The sequence below is a fragment of the Harmonia axyridis genome, chromosome 7 (genome assembly GCF_914767665.1).
Source record: "Harmonia axyridis chromosome 7, icHarAxyr1.1, whole genome shotgun sequence".
NCBI classification, from domain to species: Eukaryota; Metazoa; Arthropoda; class Insecta; order Coleoptera; family Coccinellidae; genus Harmonia; species Harmonia axyridis.
This window is the reverse complement of record NC_059507.1, coordinates 21,890,976-21,911,292: the sequence shown is the minus strand read 5'-3', so window position 1 is coordinate 21,911,292 and position 20,317 is coordinate 21,890,976. Positions and strand designations below refer to the sequence as shown.

The 20,317-nt window shown below is 35.0% G+C and overlaps 1 protein-coding gene across 1 annotated transcript in view; it reads right to left on the bottom strand.

The window, feature by feature from the left end:
* Nucleotides 1-4,313: 4,313 nt before the first annotated feature.
* LOC123684348 (serine/threonine-protein phosphatase rdgC) overlaps nucleotides 4,314-20,317 on the bottom strand; it is a 32,484-nt gene continuing 16,480 nt past the window's right edge. Inside the window, exons 9-15 of the mRNA XM_045623576.1 lie at nucleotides 19,385-19,534; nucleotides 18,024-18,101; nucleotides 17,186-17,371; nucleotides 12,198-12,453; nucleotides 8,883-9,043; nucleotides 7,465-7,567; nucleotides 4,314-7,410 (exon numbers count right to left, since the gene is read on the bottom strand). Of these exons, the coding sequence (XP_045479532.1) occupies nucleotides 6,773-7,410; nucleotides 7,465-7,567; nucleotides 8,883-9,043; nucleotides 12,198-12,453; nucleotides 17,186-17,371; nucleotides 18,024-18,101; nucleotides 19,385-19,534 (1,572 nt within the window). The 3' untranslated portion in view covers nucleotides 4,314-6,772. The remainder of the gene's footprint in view (nucleotides 7,411-7,464; nucleotides 7,568-8,882; nucleotides 9,044-12,197; nucleotides 12,454-17,185; nucleotides 17,372-18,023; nucleotides 18,102-19,384; nucleotides 19,535-20,317) is intronic.

Below are 20,317 nucleotides of genomic sequence, written 5' to 3'. Positions count from 1 at the left end.
TACCTTCGTAGTATTTATACAGTCGATTATTCAATTTCAAAATTTTGTATGAAAAGGTCATTCAAGAAAAATTGATATTTTTCGATTTATAGGTAAAAAACCGCCATAAAATCAATTTTTGGGGGAAAACTTCTGATCAACACCCAAAAAAAACCTATAAAATGAAAGAATTCAAACTATTTCTTGCAGAGACAAAAAAAATACGCCAATTTCAACTATCACTCACAACAGAATGGTTTTCGAAAAAAAACCCCAATGAAAGAAATTTGTAGGGAATGTTATTAACTTTGTTTTGGATAGAAAATTCATTCCTTTGCATAACACCGCCAAAAAATAAAATTTTTTACCTTTTTTTTGCATTTTATTCAATGTCTCGTTAGGAAATTTCGATGGCAAACCTCAGATTCAGCATCCAAAAAAACATATAAAATCTAAGAACTTTCCCGTGAAAGCCCTTGCGAGCACTAACTGACTGGACTATTGATAGTATAGATAAATTATACCATTTAAAGAAGATAATAATTCATTGATTACAGTCAACATCAAACAAAAGATAAAATTAAATTCAACTCAAATTAATATTGTAAATAATGATTTGTATACTCATTTCACAGAAGAGTAATAGAGGCTAGCTACGACATTCTGTTGTGATTGTTATCTCTGTAACACTATCGCTGCTGGGAGGGAAAGGCTTTGGTGCTTTCGACGGATGTTGGGATTGCTCGGTTATAAGAAATTTGCAATTATGCTACCCGGAAAAGGTTTCGACGCAATAGAAACATCTGGCTTCAAAATTTTCGATTGAGTGACAGATTTATCAAACTTAAATTGAAAAAACAGCCAACGGAATAACCCTCGAATGTGAAATCAAGATGTGGAAGAAGGAATTATCGAGAATTCAGAAAATCTCTCTTTATGTTAATTTAGTTTTTCGATTTATTATTCGTTCATTCAATGTGTAAGGTTTCTGATAATTCGATTTTTTTTTGGTTTGTTCTTAATATTTTGTCAATAAGGAATTCTATTCTTATACAAAAAAAGTATATATCAAAAGATATACCAAATAGTGAAGGATTTGGCACAATTAGGACATAATTTCGATATTTAGTTTATAATTTTTCGACATTTTCTGTTATTTGTGTTATCCTGGAAAAATACCTACACACTTCAACAACGTTTGAAAATAGCTAGATTACTTGATCAAAATCAGTTTGTGATTACTAAAAGAATTCAAGAAGAATTGTAGACAATCTTGATATCGTGTGAAGAAAATTCACTTTCGAATTCGTCTACAATTAGAGGAATAGTGAATCGTTTAACTGAATAATGTCCTTTATGAATTCTTCTTAAATTTCTCCCAGTATTGACAAATGAACACTGTATTTGATAAAATAATTCAACAATTTCCTAACGTTGTTGAAGTGCGACGCTGCTCTGAAAGGAATCTAGTGAGTATAATCATGCTAAGATCCAGATGCTTCTTAGATATCGTAGTGTCAAATTTTCGAAGAAACTATTTGAAATGATCCAAGCCAGGAAGATTCTGCTAGAATGTTTCTCCTTCGATTTTTTCTTTCTCCTGAAACTCTTTCTTGTATGAACATTTCCCTATACCACAGAAAGGTTCCGGGCCAATGAAAGTAGAACTCCACAACTAATTGAGCTAGAGCTTTATCGTAAAAAATATTCGATTCCGTACAAGGAAACCATTACAAGTTTGCTATTTCATGATTGTGTGTAGTCAATTTTCGTAAATATGATTTTTTCAAAATATGAGCCTTTTTTTGGGCCTTAAAAACTCATGGATTTTAATCACGAGCTTGAAGGACCAGTGTGGTTACATATCTGATTTTGTACCAAATTTCATGAGAATAGCTCCAATAGTTTCCAAGAAAAGCTCTGGACACAGACGACCGGGTTTTGTATTCGATTTTTAATTCTACACATTTTGAAAAGTAAACTGAAAATTTCATGAGGGATTGTGAATGTTTTTTCCACGAATGTTTCGGAAATTTTATCATTAATAAAAATAAACCAAAATGGTTTTAAGCGCTCCTCATTAATGTGTCAATTGCACCCTTGAAGACTACATATATCACATATGAGCTCCAAGGGAGCCATTGACGAATGAATGACGAGCGCTAAAAAGCTTCACGTCAGTAGTTTCTTTTTTTTTCGTTACTCTATTTTAATTGTCTATGGTACTGACGCCGCTTTTAACAAAAAATTTGGCATGTGGCTTGGAATTGCTATTGCAAAACCCACAAAGCATCAAACACAGATAGAGAAGGTATACGCAATTTTTACATCTCCCCAACATGATTAGATTATGTTGTCGGATTGTGATATATTTTCAAATCCACAATTTTACTCTATCATTATGAATGTATATAATATTGAATGAAATAAATTCATTTGAGTGATTGTCGATTGAATATCCACCTTTGAAATCCGATATTTTTCGTAATTTTCGAATTTATTATGAGCAGAATATTTATTATTTTCTGTATCTACCTGCTGAAATCCAAGGTATAGCAACTTTTGCTCTCCTAGTGGTTGTTTCACGTCGTTTGGCGCGCTTTGAGTTTGTTTTCTGAATTTCTGATATATTTAGGTATTTATTTCAATATACATAATTATAGTTAATATGAAACATTGATTGACGATGGGTCATAAATGGTGCGTTCTTTGGGGAGAAACTCTCGAATTGGGTGCAATATCGTATCACTGATATGTTTTCATTTCCGCGCGCTTCATGTCAAATTTGATAGTTCATGTAGGGGAAAAAATTCGCTTGATGAAAATGCCATATGTTTATTACTCTGAGGCAAAACCCAACTTTCGTAGTTTTTGATATCACAAAATTTAACAACGCTATCAACACAAAATTTCGCACGGAGCTTGGTATTATTCATCGAGATTTTCTTATTATTTCAGGTATATATGCAAAATTTCATAACAATCTGATCTGTTGTCATAGAAATAATGGGAGTTATTTCATTTCCAACATTCTTTTCAATTTTTCAATGATCTGACGACGAAATGAAATTCTGCACAAAGCTTTGAATTGTTATAATACATTGAAATGCAAATTTTCATTTCGATCGAATGAACAATTTTGAAATGAACAGAAAAACAAAATTTCGGACGGCCTCATTTACGGAACACCTTATCAGATTTTGTCGATTAACAAACTTATGACGATCTGTTCGGTGAACGAGCGTTAAAAAAAATTGATTTGACGTCAGTAGCTTTTCAGCACTCATATTTTATTCATGCATTTAATGGATCCTTGAAGTCCACAGTAAATAGGATACATCAGATTATATTGTTGTCGGTTAGTTCATCTAGAGGATCTGTTGATACGATCCTCTTGAAATTCGGCATAAACATTCGATTACTCAAGGTGTACAAACTAAGTTTCAATCATAGAATCAATTCAAAATATCAATTTTTTTCAAAAATTCATTTTTTATGGTTCCGATAATGCGATCAACATAATTTTTTCATCAAAATTCCTCACTCTATCCTAGTTAACTGAAACTAAAGTTCATCGATGAAAATAGTTATCGAAAATTTCAGCTCTGTGGCTTCTACACGGAAAAAAATAATTAAGTTCTTTCGAACTGTTTTTACTGTTATTTGCAAGGAGTCCAAGAAAGGCCGAGATGTAAAGATCTACAAAAATTATATAATTTTAGTGGTAAATTTCAAATACCTACCTGTTTCTCAACAGAAATCGCATTAAGAGGGGTTAATACCACGTGACTTTCTTTTTCTGTCAAATTTTAACTACTCCTCCATCTTCAGCGTTTTTGATATATATTTTTTTTCAATAGTTTTCAGGATGAGTGGAGCAAATTGAAACGTTTCTCTGATTCACTGTCGTTTTTTATCACATGTAAGAATTCTGAATACATTTTTACGTCTTCATTTTTGATTTTAGAAAAACCGTTTTTTCAACCTCTGACAAGACTTTTTGTATAATATTTTATGTGAAGATTCATAAAAGAATGAATGTTTTTTCGTAAAGTTATATCATGCATATATTTATTCTTCAAAAAGAATTAATCTAATTCTTATTTTTTTTCAATCCAAAAAAAATTAATAGATGAGGACTTTCTACAATGACGTATTCTTATATTAAATGAATAATAGTGAAAACCTCATATAAATCGAAGGTCTCTAATTTAAAATAAAACGTACTAATTTTTGAACTGATAGCTGAAAGGGTATAGACCCCTCTTAATATCCTATAAATTTCCCTAATACCAAATATACATCAGTAAAGGTCAGGAAATTAATTATTCACATTCAATGGTAACATTTTTTATTATTTATGTAACCTTAGATATGCTCTCAATTCGAATGAATATTAAATTTACAAACAGTAAGTAGAGGTTTATCTGATAAATATTTAGAATATTTCTGTGATACTCTTCTTTAATTTCGTATCGTTGAAGAATACACGAAAGCATAATCTACTATATCAATAATTCCATATGATTTCAGTTACATTGATTCGTGTTGGTCCAATGGTAATCAGGTATATTAATCCTTACCAATTATAATTTTTTTTCGAGATAACCATTCTCGAAAATTTATATTTATTTGTACAAATCTAAGGGATGGAAGTTCATTCATAGGTATAGTATAAATTATATAAAAGAATAATGTTGATGCTTCATTTTTTGGTCGAATCTCGGTTTGATAGTTTGATAAATTAGACGAATTCATGGGTCCAACCCGAAATATTTGATTATGGTTAGATTGCTGTTCCATGAGTATTATTTGGATTTCATTTTACATATTTTCACATCTTTTCTGGTTCAAACTCTTTCACGTGGTTCATCAAGCAAACTACAACTGGAGGTGATCATTTCATATTATCAAAAATTTTAATATACTTGTTCAGTACTCCAGTAAATTTTACAGGATGTCCCAGAGTAGGTATAACCATAGTTTAAGGAATCCTTTCCTTATACAATGGTATAACAAACTGATATGCTACTAATGAAAATAAAATAGTTGAGACCCATGTTTGCAGGAAATTTGTCATTACTTTCATTAGTACTTTCTATCCTATCAGTTTGTTGCACCTTTTCTGGCACACCCTGTATTCAATTACCCAAAGTACTCCGTGGAGAGTTCTCGTGAATACTTCAATTTAGAGGAGGCTCCAAACGTATCAAGATCTCTACACTCACTACCTTATTGCCTCGGATAATAAAAAATAATAAGAGGGCTTCAAAAAGTGCTTTATCATAATTATAAGAAAGGAAGACTAAAGGCAACAAATAACAAAATAGGCAACAGGTCTATACATTCAGATGAGGGAAATTTAACTACCTTAAAAAAACGAAGGTCTTTGGAAGACACACCCTTGAGGAAAATTGGAAGAAGAAAAGGGAAAACTGGTAAAAAAGCACCAATGGAATTTCAGCCATAGATGCATCGAAGACTCATTTTATTCTCAACCATAACATGCTGAGTGTAGTAGATCTTACAGGCTTTCTTAGAGAGAAACAGGTACTCATTTTGCAAGTTCATCAACATTCAGAAAAATTATTGAAGTATTTTTAGGGAACTTCAGAACTTATTACTCTATTTGGTAATGTTGATCGGCCAGTTTGAAACCAAAGTGATAAAAGACATAAAAAAAGGTTTTCCAGTAAGATGTCTCATTTTAAATAGTCTTGTAAAATATTACATGACTGCTAATAAGCAGTATCATTTTTTTTTATGAAGACAATTAAAAACTGTATACATATATAGGGACACTCAAGTTCGTTTTCAAAATTAGAACCCTATTTTCAATTATTACCTACTTTGGACTGTGCGACGAAAAATAATTATAATAAATGATTTTGTTTTCAAATCCAACAATCCCTTGTTTTTTTTTATTTATGTTGTAGGTCAAGTACGTAGTGAGCATTTTTTTCATTGGTTTTTAAATGGGTCATACACTTGAATTTCTTTTTTTCATCTTCGACTATCGTTTTCATTGATTCTATGGTCACAAAATATTCTTATAAAATAGATTAGGTAGACGAATTTGACTATACATATTCGTACAACATGAATAAAAAAAAATCTCAAATAATGTAGAAACTATTGAATTTAGGAGCATGATAATTTCGAAACACTTTAATGATTTTTCCACGCAGAATTTAACGCAATCATAAAAATAGGGTCATTATTTCAAAAACAAAGTTATGATTTATGGTTTTTCGCTCAATATTTGAATCACATATTTCTTGAATTGGAAAGTCACAGACATTTCCACATTCTTCCTCATCGAAAATGTGAAGATGTTTTCACTAGCTATGTTTCTCGGTTTTTATTGGGTGATATTTTGAAAACTGTTTGGAATAATGTGATAGTTGAGACAAAGAGTCAGAATTCAATATCAAATCATATCAGATAAGGAAAATGTAAAAAAAATCTAAAAAGTCCAAATAGGACCAGTTCTCCAAAAACGTCTGAAAGACACTCGAACTTGGGACTGTATACTTGGGTATACTGTGTATAATAGAAATACACAAAAAGAGCAGTTGCCTTGAGGGAACATAACGTTTTTTCCTTACGTGACGATTTATGCCGGTTTACTCATTTCACAAGTTGCGTTGAGAAACTTCGTTCCAAAAAACCGTGTTTCCCATAAATAAAAATGAAACTTCCAATTGGAAAACCTTTCACTTGTTGTTTTTCACCTGTTAAACCACGTTTTACAAGCCGAATCTTAGTGAAAGTTCGCACAACTCGTTTCAACCTATATCTGACTTCCTCTTCTTGTACTCAAAACAGGAGACAATATCTGAGACGACTTTTCTCCATTCTGTTCAATTTCCGAACTCCTTTCGACGAGTTCTTTCGAAGAGTTCGACTTTTGCATTTGATCACCCTTCTCGACGAGTTCTATGTAGGTTAGGGACTGTATGGAATCGCTCTGACTGAAAGGTATGTGTTCCTTCCCCTGCCTGCTTGAATCGTTCAAGATGTTGACTTTAACTGGAGGCAGTTCTTTCGATAAACACACCTCTAAAGAAGCTGAACTCAATGGAGAAACTGTAAAGAGTGGTAAGGAACTTGGAGAACCGGATTCGGGTGTTTCTTTCTTCGTACTTTCTTCAACGTGCACCTCTGTGGTCGATTCTTCTGTGGTTTTTCCGATATCCGTCACTTTAACCTCTGGTAGGGTTTCTTTTTCTTCTGTTAAGTCGTCGCTTTTGGTGCGATCTTTGTCGACCATTCTGAAAGATTCCAAAAATTCGTTAAGGTCTACGAGTCCGTCTTTGTTCAGATCCATGAGTTGACAGATGTCGTCTAGTTGTTCCATGCTGTTGGAAGTGGGTAGGTATTCTTTTATCAGATCACAGGCTTCGTGGAATTCTTCTCGGTTTATGTAACCTGAGGATGTTATTTTGTTATTGAACGAAATGGTTGAGTTGACATTGTTCTTACCAGAATTGTCCTTGTCTATTATCCTAAATATTGCTTCTAGGTTTTGTCGGTTTTTGTATAAAGTTTCAACCACGGTGGAGTAACCTTGGACTCCTTGGACAGACTGAAATATTAATTGAATTGATGAAAAAATTTTATTGATTTCGGTTCGTAATTCTAAAATATAAAAAATTTATGAAAAGCCCTTATCGTGGGTTTTTGAGCGCTAGTCCATTGAAAATTAATTGTAATGGTTCTGATGATAAAATCTCCTTGGAAATTGGCATAAACATTTGAGTTATTAAAGGATTTCTTGTCCCGTAAATATTGGTTTTTTTATAGTTCTCTTGAATTTCCTATGGTTTTTAACAGAAAGCTTTAAATTGTGTTCTTCTTCTAAAGCTAAAATTTCATCATGACTATTTCACTTTTTCCATCTTTACTGAGAAAATTTCCATAGCGCCATTTGCTTCAAAACGATGAAACATGCAAGCCGGCAAAACTAACAAGTTAGTTTTTCAGCGGTAAAAATTGAAATTCTCCAATTTTGAGATTGCTATTGCTAAGGAAATAAATGTTTGTGGAATAGTAATTGGAGATCGCATCATAAACGTATTTACCGTTAATTCATTCGAAAAAGTAGCCACCATTCACCCAACCAAGAAGGGGATAGATTCGGAAAAAATTTCTCGAAGGAAATTCAGAATGAAATTGCCAAACTGAAGCCTCTAAATACCACGAAAAAAAAACATATTTGTTTTCTTAATTGCTGCAGAATAGAAACTGCTTCTTAGATTTAGAAACAACTCCAGAAAAACTTGCAGAAATATTGACAGACCATCTGTTTTGTTATCAAGAGAACGGCAAAGATTATACAGAAAAAGTGTAAAACATTTATGGAACACCACTGGACAGATGATTCAAGAATAATTTTTCAAAGAATATGATAGAATGACCGATCTTTTCCAAGGCTTAATTTTTTATCAGGCTTATGGTTAGTTATTGAAAACGCAAAAGGCTTTTTCTACTGAGAGTTTTTGAGAATGGTTAATGTTACGATGAAGATGAGCCAGATGCTTTCAAAATAAATTTTTTCGTTTATGCTTCCTTGCAATTGTTTGGTGTGGCAATGAAGCAGCTACTTGCTCAGTTTCTTAATTCCAAAAAAAAAGTGATTGCCTGAAGAATTTCACTAGACAGGTGGAATATAACACAATATTTTCCAAAAAATATACTGATTTCGTGACGCTATATTATTGCTCTCGCTGAAGAAGAATGAGTGCTCAAAAATAAAGCATGATATACGTGTATAAGTGCCATTGAAGCACTAGCGAACTCGTTTCGTTGAAGGTTGGAGGTTTTTGCTATTTTTTCAGAGTTTTAAAAAGTTTTATTCTTTTTTTATGCACTCTTATTATAATATACTTATTTCTACTTACATTTGTATTTGCTTTTCCTATATTATCAAACGTTGTCCTATAAGAAACCATCTGAGAGTCTGTATCAATCGTCACCAATTTGGTTCTCAACATTCTCCAGGGTAACTCAAGTCCTGTAGCTGTTTCCATAGCTTTGCACCAATCTCCGATAGAAATTAATCCTACAAAAAAATTCCCATATTTATTTGCAAAACAACGATATACGTATCTACATTGACAGCTCAAAAACAAGATAATAATGATTATATTTTCAATAATCGTGCTTTTTGCCAAAAAGCAGTCATTTCCAAGTGATCAAATATTCAATTCTGTAATATCGAAAAATATTGTTGAGTTCTAGGCTTGTTTTATGTTAGTTAATTCCAGTGGCGACGCTAGGAGCAGAGGGGCTGAGCCCCCCCCTAAAATTTGACATACCAGACCTAAAAGATTAGCAGAACTATAATTTCGCTTTACTTTCGCCCCAAAAATAAATCCGGCTTCCTTTTGGCCACCCCTGTTTTTGAAAGCTGGCGTCGCCACTGGTTAATTCTCAATAATACGACTGGAAGAGGATAATTCTTGAACAGGTACCATATATTTCAATCAATTTCATTTTTTGATTTCTCATTCGGTAAAATTATTTTCTCAAGATATTTCTTTGATGTATTTACATTTTTCCAATCTAAGAGCTGCATCTTGTGCCTTGTGCCTGACTTCTAGAAAAGAAGATGTCTTATAGCTCTGAGGTCTAAAAATAAGCATTAGGTATTTTGGAAGACAATCAATGCGTTTTCGCCATCTTTCCTACTGATATTTCCAGGTTTCTTTGGGGTTAAGAAGATTTAGGTACTACAGTAAATGTATACTATACCTCGACTAAAACTGAATGGAAAGTTGCTTTGTTAATCGGACTAGGAGGAGCTTGTAGAATTAATGAGTTGGTTGAAATGTCTACAGACGATGTCGAGATTATGAAACACAGTAAGTAAGTAAGTAAGTAATTTATTTCGTGCCTTTTATACTTTACAGGTATATTACACACGTCAAAATAAAATAGGGAAATAACAAATGACAAAAAAGTGATTGAAAACTACAACAACATAATTATACGACAAACATACAAAAAATATATATATATACATATGTCATGTGTTAGATAAAAGTTCGAATTCACAGCTCAATAGTGGCAGAAAGAAATGATTCAATGCTATAAAAGGCTTTCTCAATCAAGAATCAAGAACACAAGATAATTGTGTCTATTTCAGGCACGAAAACTCACAGAAAACATATTTTTAAAATTGTATCTTATAATTATATTGACCCTGTGGCATTATTTGAAAAATATTCAACCTTGCGACCATCTGATATTACACACAGAACACTTTTTATATACAACAGAAAAGATGAATGCACAGTTCAGCCTTGTGGTTTTCACTTCCTAAAATACCAGAGAAAACTGCTAGATATCTCAAAAATTCTCTCTTTGTACTCTGGTCAACAACATTGTCATCATTACTTCTCAACGCTGGTAGAGGTTTCTCAGATCTGCAAGACCTGGATGGATGGGAGTCAAGTAAGGTGCCAGAGGGCATTTAGAAGAAAAAATGAAGAAAATAATTCCAATTGCGCAAGAGATCTTGATCTGATGGAAGAAGTTTTGATAAGGAATTTGCCATATACGACTGCGTTGATCATAGATCAGTTTCAGTCATCACATAATATGCAGCATCACGTGGAAAGTGAAAGTGGCAGCTTGAAAGTCTTGGGTGCTGAATCATCTTATTTCAGTAGCAATAAAGCAAAAGAATATCTGGCAATGAATAACAAAGAAATCACCTTCAACTTTGGAATTTGTCAAAAGATTTAAATACATGTTATTTATCAAAAAAAAAGCATTAATAGGTAGGTAACTATGCTATTATGTTTTGTTAACTAATGTATTATTAGAACTTAATAATGTTTCCATTTGCTTCGACATACTTTTCCTCACAATTATGAATGAAATAGAAACATAGAAGGATCATAATACATAGGCGTACAACTTAGCTTCCGCTGATTTCATCCGAAATTCGATGCTCTATTGTAGAAAAACTGGTTATACATTTATGATTCAAAGTATTGTCTGTATTGTCCATCGCTGGCCACTACTTTCTCCCATCATTCGGAAAGCGTACGAATCCCGCGTTGAAAAAACTGGTCATTATTTGAAGCGACCCACGAATCGATCCAATTTTTTACTTCTTCATAAGACCGAAAGTGCTGGTCAGCCAGGCCGTGTGCCATTGATCGAAACAAATGATAGCCCGAGGGAGCAACGTCTGCAGAATACGGCGGGTAGGGTAAGACTTCCCATTTCAACGTTTCCAAGTATGTTTTGACTAGTTTCGCAACATAGAGTCGAGTATTGTCATGCTGTAAAATCACTTTATCATGTCTCGCATCATATCTCAACGCATTAATTGAGTTCGATAACGATCGCCTGTTATTGTTTCAGTCGGTTTTAACTCATAATATACCACGCCGAGCTGGTCCCCCCAAATACTGAGCATGATCTTGGAACTGTGAATATTCGGTCTGGCCGTCGACGTGGAAGCAGGGCCGAGATATCCCCATGATCTTCTGCGCTTGGGATTATCGTAATGAACTCATTTTTCGTCTCCAGTCACAATGCGATGCAGAAATCCCCTTCGTCTATGTCTTGCAAGCAGTTGTTCACAAACAAACAAATGCCGTTCAACATCTCTAGGCTTCAACTCGTACGGCACCCAATTTCCTTGTTTCTGAATCATTTCCATAAATTTCAGGCATTTTGAAATGGCTTGTTGCGTCACTCCCAATGATCCTGCCAATTCTTGTTGAGTTTGACACGAGCTTGATCAAGTAATGTCCCCAATTCTGCATCTTCGAAAACCTTTTCTCTTGCACCGCCGTGCTGGTCTTCGACGTCAAAATCACCGTTCTTGAAGCGTTGAAACCACTCTCGGCACGTTCTTTCACTAATAGCGGCCTCAACATAGGTATTTGAGAGCATTCTATGAGCCCCAGCCGCAGATTTCTTCTTATTAAATCAAAAAATCAAAACCGACGACGAGAAGCTGACATGTTTAATCTAGAGTAACTTTATGATGCACACTAACATTTCGATGACGTTATGTTTACAAATACCTTAGCTTATTGTATGATATACGATTTATTGATTTCGACTACCACTTACCGCTAAAGCCATCTATTTCAAAACGGCGGAAGCAAAGTTGTACACCTAATAATTGATGATACGATTAAATCAATTTCAGTGAGCCTCGTTGGTGCTGGAAGATGAACCTATGAACTTACCAGTATCTTCCGGATCCAGAGAACGGAAAGCGGCCTCCAATTTGGCCTGATTCCTCAAAATCTGACCTTGGATCTCTCTCACGACCGAAGATTCTATGATGCTCATCTTCTGGAAGCAGTTCAAGTGTTTAGCCTTGCCTATCACCGAGCTGAATTGCACGAAGTGTTGTGTCAGATCGTCCCCTAATAAATTCAGGTAAGCTCCTTTATTGGATCCTATCTCGTAATAATTGGATGCCGAGAAAATGGTTATCACCTGGAAAAACAATCGGTTATTGCCGAGGGGGGGGGGAATAATCGATGGCGTAGCTGGGGAAACTATCGTGGAAAAGAGATAGGCTTTCACTCGAAAGCTCCTCGTGTTTAGTCGATTACCCAATCTATTATGTTTTCCAAATTCATTAAAATTTCACAGTTTCGTTTATTATTTCTTTTCTACTTGTATGTTTTTCCTACCAATAAAACTATATATTAACAATATGAGGATTACATCGTGCAACCGCGCACTTTCGAACTAATTTAAGACATTTAAGTTCATACCAGACACTGAAGGTTCTACAAATGGTACAGAGTATTCATATAGCGTGCCAATAAAGTAACGTAACTCCTTCACCCCGCATCCCTCTACTCTAATTTGATTACCTATTCAGTGTTGTGTAATTTTTTTTTAAAAATTAGGAAATAATTTACAATTTTTGATTTCCTAATCATTAGTAAGGGAAATCCACGAATGCATGGATTTTTAATTTGAAAAGCAAGTCTCCTTATGGTTTTATGAATTTAGATACGCTCCACGGCCTTTACGCTCCAAATCCCTCTAATGTTTTTTTATATGGGTTGTAATATATCAAATGAAAGGTGATTCGATTGCATATTATGTAGGCTTGGTTAATCGATCGTCTAGAGGTATGATTCGATTAGCTGGCCTTTCGTCTTTTTCTCCGTGACTTTGTTGGATTTGTAATAATTAAACTCTTTTGAATTATTTACATCTATTTACAAAGCCACAATTATACAGTACAAACTCAGTATTGAGAAGATCTTAATTACGTCTTAATTACAAGTTTCTCACTACGGTACTGAATTTCGTCTTTAACTCTAGTTTTAACTACTCGAAACGTCTTGGATTATCACGTCTTCATCGTACTTCAAGTTTTTGGTCGTCTCGTCTTTAACTTGTTCGCGACTCGTCTTAATCTAGTCCGCGAAACGTCTTTTCGTCTTACGTCTTAAGTTGACCGACCGAACTTGCCTCGTCTTCGGCATAAGTTAAACTGTACCGTCTGTACCCGTCTTCGGTTTAATTTTCACTATCCTCTCTGCCGATTGGAACTACCCTCTATCGAATATAGACCTCCCTTCTCTCGGTTTGACCACACCCTTAGGGAAAGGTACTATACCCTAGTCCAATAAGGGCTTTTGCCGTACCGCCCCCAAAGATCTTCGCGGATTCCTGGAAATCGAATATTCTAGAAGGACTAGAACCTGAGAAAAAGATGTAACACATTTGGTACAACCGTCTTGTTCTAAAACTTTCCCAACCCCAGTAAATCTCTTAAGTTTTACAACCGACATGACACATTCTTCGACACCCCGAAGAATTACACATCCTTTTTACATCATGTACAATAACAATTCGTTCCCTGTTAATTCATTGAATTTGTCATGCCCTTGGCACTTGAAGAGACTAATAGGTCTCCAAGCATCCGGTTGACCATCTCAATTATTTACAGGGAACAATAAACTGGATCCTACATATTATTTGAGATTAATTCGCATCTGTTTTGAACTTGTGTCTGAATTTTTCTTTTGATCGTAACATTTATATTGCAAGAATTTTAGAGTAAAATTTTATTTTCGTTCACATGACTGAATTGGTCAACGAATGACCATTAATGCGATATATCAGATGCAATATTTTTCCAATAGAAAAAGATTGTTGAGGGTTAAAGGTATAAACCCCCAACTTCAGAATTGCTTGCATTTCTCAACTTCGAAAATAGAGATCGGCGGGTATGAGGATATTTCTCAATATTTATTATTTCAAGAATGAGGACCTGACACCAATCGCAAATTCTTAATTTTGTAATAAAAAAATAGCTTGACAAATACTTTTTCAGTCACACCGCTCGAAGTTCAATCGAATATCCTTTCATTTGATATATCACAATCCATACATTCCTATTCGAAAATTCGTAAAGGGTGCGGAGCGTAAATTCAAAAATGCATAGGGAGACCTGCTTTTGAAATGAAAAAATCCATGGATTCGTGGATTTTCTTTAATAATAACTGGCAAAAAAATAATGGTGTGATTGCAGTCTAACCACAAATTGTATATCATTTCCTAATTTTTTAATAAAAAACGGCACAACAAATTCTACTTTTAGCCCCATCGCTGAATAGGTAATCAAATTCCCTTTCATTTGGAAAAATTAGGTAGTGGGATGCAAGGCGTAATATTCAAGCAGAATATTGAAAAAATGACTAATATTTCCATAACAAAGGACTAGATTGAAATTTAGTCAATTTATGTCAAATGATCCACTACCATGACGTCATAATAAATCACATCTCACAAAATACAACAATTCTTACTTTAATATACGTATGAATGAACAAGCGCTCAAAAGTTTCTGTCACCAAGCCAGTGTTTTGCAGAATTTCATCGCCAAAAACACTATCTACATATTTAACAATATAGTTCATTATTTCCTTTTTCATCGCAGAATATGAAATAGAAAGCGGCATAACGCATTTCCCTTACGTGACAATCTCGGCTGATTTGCATTTGAGTTTTCGAAATACCAAGCTACGCCATCGATGCACTAAACTTCGATACAACTAAGATGCATTGTAGAAACCCTGGTGTGTCTACATGTATCTGTAAAACTTTCAGACAAAACGGGAGATTTTTCAGCCTACTTGATTCTAAGAGATCACTAGAGTTTCAGATGGCGCACACATGGTTTATATTTGACATTTCTTGTGATTCTCGACTCACGTGACCTTTGAGTGCAGGATAATAATATTTTATATTATATACTAGTTATAATCTTCTAAACTCTGAATAGACCGATATCCGTTTGTCATTATATTCCAATAATTTCATTATAAATTCGATATGAACTGAATTGTAATTTCTTGTAAAAGTTTGTAGATTCTAAAATCATTTCATTTTTAAAAGCCGATAGACAGATAGCAGGAATTTGAACAATTCTGAAGAGCCCCACTTCACAGAACTCTGATAAGTTCTAGCCAAATCAACAGGCAGACTATCTCAAAAAGTCTGAAACAAAATCGAATCAGTGCACACTCCAGGGTTTCTAGTCATATAACTGGCCAATTGAAAAGTCCCCGGTCTAACATAATAAAACACATTTTTTTGGCAAAATTCGATTTTATTATTCAACATAGTTGCCTCCGATGGCGATACAGCGATTATAACGATCCTCCAACTTTTCAATACCATTTTTGTAGTACGATTTGTCTTTCGCTTCAAAAGGGGCCTCAGTTTCGGCGCTAAATTTCTTTCCAGCGAGCATTCTTTAGAGGTCTGCTGTAGGCAAGATCTGGCGAATACGGTGGATACAGAAGCAATTCGAAGCCCAATTCATGCAATTTTACCATTGTTTTCATTGACTTATGAGTTGTGACACGGCGCATTGTCTTGATGAAACAGCATGTTTTTTTCTTCAAATGATCCAATAACGCTAAAATAATCGCTGTTGATGGTCTAGCCCTTTTGGATGTAATCAATGAATATTATACCTTGCACGTCCCAGAATACTGATGCTGCCATAACCTTGCCAGATGACTGTTGTGATTTTCCTCGCTTTGGATTCAGTTCATCGTGTGCAGTCCACTCAACTGACTGTCGATTGGACTCCGGTGTGAAATGATGGAGTCATGTTTTATCCATTGTCACATATTGACTCAAAAATTCAGGTTTATTGCACTTAAACAGCTTCAAACACTGCTCAGAATCATTTACACATTGTTGCTTTTGATCGATTATGAGCTCGCGCGGCACCAATTTTGCACACAGCTTTCTCATGTACAAATATTCGTGAATGATATGATGTACATGTTCAGATGATATCTTCACAATGTCTGCTATCTCGTACAACTTCACTTTACGGTCATTTAAAATTATTTTGTGAACTTTTTCAATTTTGTCATCGGTGACAGCTATCTTTGGGCGTCTACTGCGTTCGCCATCTTCGGTACTCATTTCACCTCAGTATATATACCAACCAATGATGGTTGATTTTCCTGGTGCAGACACCGGAAACTCTTCATCAAGCCAAGATTTTGCTTCAACTATATTTTTCCCTTCAAAAAGCAATATTTTATCAGCACACGAAATTCTTTTTTCTCCATCTTTTTTCAAATAACAAAAGAAGCTACACTCACAACGCAATATCTCACAAACTAATAGTTGGACTGCTGTCTAATTTTGACACGTATCGTTTGAAGGTTAGTACTAACTAAAAATCATATGGATTTAATACTAGCACCGCCATCTGTGCATCAGACCGGACCGGGGACTTTTCAATTGGCCTAATACATTGATACCGAGGTGTTAACACATATTTGTGGGTGTAATTGTGCAATTTCCGAACAGAATCGTTTTGGGGCTGAGTTCAAGTTTGTGTTTAAAAATCAAAAGTCTCGATTTCGTAGTGTTTTAAATTTGAATTCAATAAGTTTGCATGAATAAATTATGAAATGAAAACTTATCATTATAACTGAACAAAATATTGTTGCCTTGTTGCCTAGGCTAATAAACTGAACTGTCGAACTATAACATTATGGTACAAGGAGCAAAGCCATATCGTCAAATCGTCGTTGGACTGCAGTCAAATCTTGACACGTATCGTTTGAAGGTTGGTCCTAACTAAAAATCATATGAATTTAATACTAACACCGTCATGTGTGCATCAAACCGGGGACTTTTCAATTGGCCTAATATCTTAGATACAACGTACCTTATCATTGTGACACAGTTCGTAGCCATTGAGTTTACACTCATGCGACCGAATCAGGTATAGCAGATTGTATTTCTTGAGGAATGTTTCCGTAACGTTAGGTCCAAAGTAAGTGCCAGCACCGCGTAGGGTGTTGGGTACACAGCCATTTCCTGTCATGGGGTCGGACCACAGCAAGTCGAACACCTTGGGAATAAATTCGTTAGATCTAAGGACTAGGAGATTCCTGGATTATTATCCGTGGTCTAGTCAGCTTCGCCTACAACTGTGGTGGGCATCTTCGGAGGTTTCCTAATTGATGTTGGTTATAGATCGGATAACGTGAGTTTATACTTTCACCAACAGTCGAGGAAGGGTAAGTGGTTCATGCCTTTCAATTCTGACTGATTTAGTTTGAGTGCGATCTATTGCAGGTACCCAGAAGCTATGAACGATTGATGTCTCTTCTCTCTTGTGGATTTTATAGAAATTCTTATATAATTCGACATCTTCCATATTCCTTGGATAGCTACACTCGATATTCAAGAGAATTTGTGTCTTGAAGTACATAGGCGAATGTTGAATGTTCATAGACAAGTGCTGTATCGATGTTATTCCTTTGAAACAGTTTTCTGATGTTTTAGTTATTGTGGGTATGAAAACATCGGCTCTCCCATTGCAAATTATTTCTAGAACTCTGTTTCCTCGTTCCTTGTCCTTATTCGTAAGTGAAGTATAATACCTTATCCGAATCACCACCAACTTCTGTTCGGAGTTTCTTACGTTTACTACCTAGAAACCTCTAAAGATGCCTACCGCAGCTCACTTTATTTATAAATCGAACAGATGAAGCATTTACCTGTTTCCACTCCGCTTTGTCCACGCTGTCAGAGCCTTTGATACCGTGAGATAGAGGAGGTCGAAGCAAGGAGACGTACTGTAAACACAACAGCTCATTTAAAAATACTTTAATAGGTGTGGCGCAATGAAACCTCGTATTTAGCTTAATCCCATACGGAAGCATTAATTTCCCAACCACACAAATCCCCGTACCAAATTTCCTCAAAATAGGACCAGTGGAACTCTATATCAAATTTCACCAAAATTGTAGAAGATAAGGCTGTTACACTGATTTGCGAACGGGCAGATCGACAGACAGATACGATATCAAACTGGGTCAGGATTTTCAACCCTTCATTATATGAAAATAAAAGGTTCCTCGGATAATTTTAAGGAAAAAAGTCCCATAAACATAGGCCCCCCAAACGCCTTGTTTTCCAGAGACGGTGTGTTTCCTGTAGTCTTACATCTTTTGTGATGATCATACGAGTTCATCGAATCTTTATATGAATCATTGCTATAGATCAAGAAAATAAGCACCAAAACTGATGATAAATTTATTCATAACAGCTCAAGGATTGGATTTTCAGTTATAATATCACAAGAGCATAGACAATATTCGATTATACACCGATTCACGAGATGAAACACCACACGAGCTGTGCTCTCGTGATGTTTCGCGAACAACGTCGAGTGAAGAGGTTCGTATAATCGAAATATATTGTCTTTGCTCGAGTGGTATTCGTTACGATTATATAACGAATAATTTCAATAACCATAACCAAAGCACAACATTTTGATAATTGAATGACATTTCACTGAGGTTGACTTTTGGTGTATAATCGAATATTGATTATACTCTTGTGATATTATAACCGATTATTTGGAATGTCCTGAGGGTTTCAAGTGAATTGTTTGAAATTTTTTCTCGAAAATCGGTATCGGTATCAGATACGACAAAACCACCTGGTACTTTAGTACTAGATCAATGTTTCTTTTTATTTTTTTGATAACCATCAGTGGTCCACTGAAAAATGTTCTGGGAAGAAAGCAGGAACTCTGCCAAATTTCAATTGTATTTTTTGTGATGTACAGATGCTTCGAGAAAAAACTTCAAAATTTTTTTCCTGGAAATTACGTGAGGAATCCCTCATTTTCTTTTATAGGAACACCAAAATGTAAAATTGCTAATATCGATGAAATTTGGTATGATATGTGTATATTCGGGTTGGGTCAGAAGTGGAAGCACGAGGAAGCACTGTGCCACGCCCATTGGCAGAGTATGCACACAAAGAAAAACTTTTTCTTGGCTCAGAGGCTTCATCATGTGAGCATTTCAACTGATAGAGAATTCAAAGAAGTCAATGAAGAGCTACTCACCTTACTGCGATCTAGTTCTTTGACAACTTCTAGGTCTGTAGAATCTGAAATTCCTCCGTGCACCACCAACACTTTGTTGTTGATGAGGGTGCCTAAAGGAAGCCATCTGTAAACCCCCTCAATTAGTTTCAGAATATGCGCACTCGTTCTCTGTAAAATCGATGGAAAAATTAAGTTATAGCCTGTTATAACACAAATTGATGTTCAGTAGTGTTATTAGTGTTGGATTTATGGAGATGTCATCAATTGCCATTTGCTCAGTACAGTTTGACAGTAACACGCCACTTAATAAGTCACGGGCCTAACCAGTAACAACACGTCATATTTTCTGAAAAACTTGAGTTAATTCGTCAACATGGCCACCTTCAAAATGGTCTCCAATGCTCCTCTTACTCTTCAATATCTTTTCTGTAAAAAGATTCATGTTTGCTTTGGAAGTAGGCTCTTCTCAAACAGCAAATTTTGCGATACTTAACCTTCAATACTCGTATACCGATTGAAGCTTGGTAATAACAAGAAAAAAGTGGTATGGCACTCGCTATTTGTGTAATAGCCAACGACTCATTGAGTGACAACGTGATACAAGAAATCAGGATGCGATTGACTAGCAGCAGCCTCTGAGAACTGCAACCAGTTCGATCTTTTGATCTATACGATGTTCAACAATAACCAGAGAAACCGTCTAAAATATTGACAATTCAATGTGAAAACATCTATGATAGCCTTGGCTATCGTTATAGTTCTGGAAATCTTCACTATATGTGTTCAACTGTTTCACTGTCTGGTTTGCAGAGCCTGAGACAGACCTGTTGAAAGATCCAACCGGTTTGAAAGGTATTTATGTAGGCTTGGTTAATCGATCGCCTAAAGGTATGATTCGATTACCTGACCTTTCGTCTTTTTTTCCGTGACTTTGTTCGGGTTTGTAATAAT